This window comes from Chelon labrosus (assembly GCF_963514085.1).
Source record: "Chelon labrosus genome assembly, chromosome: 20".
Classification (NCBI taxonomy): domain Eukaryota; kingdom Metazoa; phylum Chordata; class Actinopteri; order Mugiliformes; family Mugilidae; genus Chelon; species Chelon labrosus.
Window position 1 is genome coordinate 15,532,514 of NC_140353.1, and position 6,559 is coordinate 15,539,072.

At 44.4% G+C, this 6,559-nt stretch overlaps 1 protein-coding gene across 1 annotated transcript; it reads left to right on the top strand.

Annotated features, from left to right (window-relative positions):
• The first annotated feature begins 1,276 nt into the window (after window positions 1–1,276).
• LOC311505152 (uncharacterized protein) lies at window positions 1,277–2,854 on the top strand. Its single transcript, XM_084568558.1, has one exon. The coding sequence runs from the start codon at window positions 1,517–1,519 to the stop codon at window positions 2,189–2,191; it is 675 nt and encodes a 224-aa protein (XP_084424684.1). The 5' UTR covers window positions 1,277–1,516; the 3' UTR covers window positions 2,192–2,854.
• The last annotated feature ends 3,705 nt before the right edge of the window (window positions 2,855–6,559 follow it).

Here is a 6,559-nt window from a genome sequence, read left to right on the forward strand (position 1 = left end):
TGCTGATGGTTTTAACAATGAAATGTGTTTCTGTGAAAAACAGCACGCCTGATGGAGCGACACAGGACCTCGTCAAACCCGCATCTGGTCGTGTTGCTCACAGTCTCAAACGCTCACACATCATAAGTGATCAACGTTCCAGTAAACACAGAGCACTGCCTGTCTCACCTGTCACACATCTGTGCAGACACTAACTTAAAGGAATCATCAGTCTTTCAAGTACAACAGTGTTCTTTTCCTCTTTGTATGGATGTTACAACACAGTTCATTGTAAACTTGTGAAAATGTAAGCCAGTGTTTGTAGATGTTTGAAATGTATTTAACTTTAGGCCTATTCATTATCAACATGGATACAACTGTGCAACAATTGAACCTGAGGTAAGTATTCAATATTCAGTCCATATTTTGTTTTTCAAAGTCTAATTAAACTGAAATTCAGATGTTTTTTTTGTTTGATTTTATTCTCACAGATGAAAAACGGAGAGTTAATTACTTTTGTCTCAATAAAAGAATGAAGACGCATGAAGCCCGTGTACACATCAACCACAAATTCACGAATAAGAAACTACATTCTGTGATCCTACTGTGCATTTGTTTTCATTTTTAATCGATGGCTTTTTGCTTTCACATATCTTTGGTCAAATATGGCCCTTTCCCCTCCACCTGTTTGATTTCACCTGACCGCTTCCTTTGGGACATGCGCACAAAAACGCATCTCGGTCGCTGTCCTCGGTGCTGAAAGGTCGCACTGTCAGCAACAACAGGTGTGAGGTCAAACCCGATCCAAAATCAGTCAGATATGTATTTTATCAAGCATTACATGACTAAACTTAATGTCCATCAATATGAATTAATCGCCTCTTCTTAATGCACATGTCATCCTCTCCACTTGGGTGCGCAGCGTAATAAAAACTACTTCACAGCGTCTCTTAGACGAGTGTTCATCCCCTCTACAACATCCTGCTCTCCATGCGAGACGCAGACGTCCTGATGTGAAGGTAATGCATTTATTTTTTTGGTATCTTCTCAGGCTGCTGCACAGCTGCTGCTTCTTTAAGAGCCACCGCCCGCCCCCTCTCCTGTATTTTTAGCTGAGCCAGCCACTTCATTTGCTGGATAAGACAGACAGTTGTGTACCGTATGATCTCACTTAATCGTTTCTAATAAATGACATCAAATCGCACACTGCGGATTCGCCGTGGGCCCGCAGCCAGCTGTTCCCTGGGAATCTCGCGCAGTCGGATGCTGAAACGCGCAGTCAGCCTCTGGATGCTTGATGTCCGTTATGAAACGCAGTGCTGCACTGGGTACCGAATATGAGGCGCAGCGCTTCTGAGACCAAATGAATTACAGGGAATCAGTTTAGCTGCAAAAACCTTCCTGCTGCGCGGACGGTTCAAGGTGGTCAAGCATCTTTCTCCTCAGCCCGCTGCTTCCTCTTCTACTGGACTGTGGATAACAAAAAGCCTTCAAGACGGAGGGGGTGGCGGAGCATCGAGGAAAAAACAGGGGCAATATGAGGGAGCGGGACTTCATGCCCAATATGGAGAGGGGCAAACCTGCTACTTATACGGGGGACAAAAAGGCTAAGATGGCTGCAAAGACTAACAAGAAGTGGGTGAGACTAGCAACAGTTTTTGCATATGTGTTGTCTGTGTCTTTAGCAGCCATCATCCTGGCGATTTACTACAGTCTAATCTGGAAACCAACCAGTTCATCCTCTTCTGCTGGGAAGCCGGGGATGCACGGAGAGGTCACCCCCACCGCGAACATCTCAACTAACACCACAACCTCCGCAAGCAACAATTTCTCGGAGTGGAACTCTACACAGGCAGGGATGCTACCTTTCAATCAGACCACACAGAGCACAAACCCGCACAGCCATTCGTATCAGTGGGATAGAGGGGCCGTCACCCCGAGCGGTGCCGGAGCAGAAATTGCGCACTCGCAGCAGGAGGAAGAACTCTACGCATCTTCCCACGGTCACACAAGCGCGCAGAAGTCGGGCACTTTGGGCAGAGAGACGCGCGCGTCTCAATCCCGGGTGAGACAATACATAACGCCGAGCACCAGTGACACCTTCGAGGACGAGGACGAGGTCGAGAACGAGGAGAGGGAGACGCACAGACGAAGCGCGACTGACAACCCCGAGCAGGCGGCTGCAGACGGCGCCACTCTTCCTCCGACCTAAGCGACGCGCCGAGATGGCCTGAGAGGACCCTGATCTGGCCCTGTTCCCATCACCACGCCGCCCCTATCACATATAAACTCACCCCAAAACGGATTTTTACATTCTCGGTGCCGCAGGTCGGATAACACGCAGGTCTTCTTCTTTAAACTCGATTTGCAGAGCCCCCTATGGATGCTGAACTGCACACATGGACCGAGACCCTGGCTTTTATGACTGAGAAAAGAGACGAGCTCTTTTCTCCTACTGTTTCCCCTTAACTATGCGTTATTTGTTTTTCTCCTAGGCCATGTGTATGCCTTAAATCAATGTGTGTCGAATTTACCTCGGACTGCAGCTTTTCAGGGCACTAACCTGCCTGTTGGTGTGGACAACACTGGTATAGATATTTTGTTAAATGAATAGGACACAGGCCCCAGAGATGCTTTTGATTTTTGCAGGACATATATGTCTCAAGGGCATATCTAGCGCTTAATATCACTGCCATTCATCAGCCGTTTCAAATCAATACTGCATTATTGCATTTTAACATATAGGCTGTATTTTCTGTCACGGACCAAAACCTGGATTCCAAGTAGAAGAACTATTGAGTTATGCTCAGGTATGTGCATATAACCATGTAAATGTATTGTGTATTTGGTTATGTACATACAGTACAGTACAGGACAGGCATACATCTTTTGGCCTTTGATGAACTTTTAGTGTAATTAGAAGATTTTTATTACAGTTACAGTATGTATAATAGATATAACTATATCACACAATACAAATAAACATCCTTAGAAAATGGTCAATTTCTATGGTTTTATAATAGATCTGTGTAAGAATTAATCGCTGACATTATCCTGTATTTTATTTATTCTGGGCCATAATGGTCGATATAGAGTCAAATAAATGTTGGGTTTTTCCTAACATTGATGCATTTTGTCCGACAAAACTCTGACAGATTTAAGTTCAGAGTGAAAACGAATAATCACCGACTGATATGAAGGTGTAGGTTCAACAGAAACAACAGCAGTGCCAGCAAAGAGAGGGCTCAGTTGTCAGATTTTGGTGAAGGCCCTTTTTTTTTTTTCCTTTTACCTGAGGGAATTGCCCATCGGGTGATGAGAGGGGCTGTCTGCTTCTCACAGAAACCGAGGCATTCATCTCCCAGTCTGCCACAGTTCAGTCGCTGCAGCTCACACTGAAACCACTTCACACAGTCACATGTGGTGAACTATGAAAGTGGAAATAAGACCAACCACCCCGCGCGCTCTCTCAGCAGCATGTGAGGGAGGTGTATTGATTTGAGAGCTCTGTTGTTGCACTGTACAAAACAGAGAGGAACACATTACACAATGCCTCTTGGTGCTATTTTGATCCAGCTCTCTCTGAAAAGGGATTGTTTGGCTGAAAGGTTCGGTTCCCTGCGCCGGCGGTGACAAGCATCATTCACTATCACACTCCCAATAAAACCACTTGATTTCCGCTGAGCAGCCAGCACGCTTCGCTGAGATGTAAATGACAAGCGCTGTTGTGATAATGTGACAGATCTTCAGAACCAGTGCCAAGGCATGTGCCTGCTTTGCTAAACAGGAAGTCCATTCACTAAAGAAGACAGCGCAGGGTGGACAATCCAACAATATACCGTGTGTATCGGAAAAATGTATTGCAGAGTGTGCTTAACACAATGACAGGCCTGTCAATGCTGCTGTGGCCTCTGTTTACAGGATGGCTTTGACAGATGTGATTTGCCGGCCTCTTATGGCTTCTTGTGATATATGAGGGGGCAATGAGTGACCTATTGATGAAAGAGTTCATCTGTGCAGGCAGTTATAGCCCGGAAGCTACATGTGAGTCAGGAAATAGCACATAACCTCATGAGTCTTGAACCCAGTCACCCAGGTGGATGATAACATTATCTGATGTGAAATCAGTCATATGTTACAAAAGAGGGCAGCGTGGGGGATTCATTTGTTTTGTGGCTCAAGCCATGCAGCAGACTAAAAGCTACGTGACATTTATTAAATCATAAAATACACACGTATATATTAGCCAGTTGTCACTGCTGTCTCTGCTGCCTGTTTTAAATGATGGCAGTTGCTGCCACTTTACCGTCAGATGTCAATTATATTATCCATCATTTATCATGATGGATAATATAATGACCATCAGGGTATGTGCAATGGAGACTTCCTGTTTACTCATCGCACCATGGTCTTGTGCACACTGGATGACTGTTGACTATCAAGCTAGTAGTGACGCTGCAAATAATGCTTATATATCACAGAAAACTGAGCAGTGTGCCGAAGAGGAACACTAGCATAAAACTGCACACATACATACACATATATTTCTGCATGGCGAATGTGAAACACACAAGAGGAGTAACCATGAAAAAAAAAAACGAAAAGTCCTGCTTTCCAGAAACGTATTTCCCTCGTCGGGTTTGACATGACACGTTACGAGGTAGAGACCTTTCCTACAAAGCAGGAGGAATTAAAGGCCCCTCAATACAGCATTGTTTGAGCAAGACACCGCAGCAGACGTTATGAAATATTAGCCTGTTGTCTTGCAGTAGAGGGGAACAACAAGAAGGCAGTGAACAATATCCTTTTCAATTAAGAAAAGGGCAAAAGCGTGGTGTTTGCTCCATCGAACAAAAGTGAAGACGTGTGCATGGGAGAGTTTAATAAGAGTGTCAGATCACTGCTAGTTTAAGCACTGGAACACATCAAATTGGAATACAGGATTTTAAAGGTATCGTGTGTAGGTCTGCTCCATTTTGGAGCATCAGCTGATTAAATCAGGTCACTGGCTCAAACTAAGTTGCTGACGTATAGACCAAAGAGAATGTCACTTAATAATAATAGTTTTTAGGTTAAATCACCTGGGATTATTTCAAATGGATACGTGCAAACATAAAAACAGAGGTACTAGCTGTGTGTATCCTGAGAGGCTTTTGAATAGATTTATTAGACGGTGTGATGTCGATCTTAGATCAATACGGCAGACGGCACGTGAACACATTGCCAGCCAAAGCTTCCTGTCTCCTGGAGGAGGGCAAGGAGAAGGAGGAGATCACACTCTCCTTGATCGGGGCAGCTGCTGAGGTGCGGCTGTTACATGCTGAACCATGACAGGGGGAGGATGACGCACACACTCCGTGGGGACTGCCAACCTGTCAGCTTCTGTCAGGGTCACACTTAACCTACATCCATCAAGTGTAATGAAACACCTCAAGAGCCTTGAACGGTTACCTCACTGTGCTTAAGCCACGGAAGGCGTCACAGGCGGGAAACCAAATGAGCTCTTTGTATTTTTACCTCAAAGCAATAGTTAGGGAAATGCTGTTCTTTCTTCCAGACGGTTAGACAGGAAGATGAATATCCCTCTTATATCTGTCAAGAAGTAATTAGATAGCTTAGCTTGACATACAGACTGGCCCTCATCAAAGCTAACAAACCCCCACCCATCAGCATATCTGAGGTTAACACATTACATCTTGTTTGCTTGATTTGTGCAAAGGGTTGTGGTTTTATGGATGGCTGCGTTTTATTACTTGGCTTGAAGCCCTTTGAGAAACAAATGGATATCCAGGAAGTCACAGTCAGGACACAGTGCAGCACATTAACCACATAAAATGACACAAGGTTATTTTTATATTTCAGCTTTAGTCCATATTAAAAATGACATATAATGTGGAAATTTGTAAGATTTAGAGCTACCTTTGGACAAAGTGAGGTTGATTTCTTAGGCATAGCAGAAGCTAACATGCTGCTGGATGAGATTTACTGGGCTCATAGGAAGTGGGGCTGATCTTAAATGTGGAACTATTGCTTTAACCCTAAGATTAGCCACCATTGAAGCTGTCAGAGGAAACTGTTCTAAGTGCCATACATTTCAAACCCAGCATCAAAATAAAAGCCAGGTGTTGCACACAGACACAGGCCTCACCAGCACCTTAATTCAAAGCTGCTTTACCGAACGCTTAGCTCATATTTGATTTTTCCTCAGGAAAGCAAGCTTCTGAAGCTTCTCTCCACTGCAGAGTGCAGCTGACATAATCCTACACTGCACTTCAATCCTCTAACACAGCCTACAGGACTTATTTCCATAATATCAACACCCCCACTGTAGTGTCAAACCCTTCAAACTATTAGTTCCCACAGCACTAAAGTGGACCTGTTACAGATTTAAACAATGGGTTTTATAATTTCCTTTGCAGAGATTGGTGTTAAAAGGTTTTGCTGAAGAGGGTGTTTCATTGTGTTTTCAAGGGGAGCGAGGCTGCTGTACACAATGTACAGCAGGGCAGGAGCACGAAAGCCTCAGTGGCAGAAGGCTGCTATGGAGGTAGCCTTGGGAGGAGATAATTAAAATAGTAGC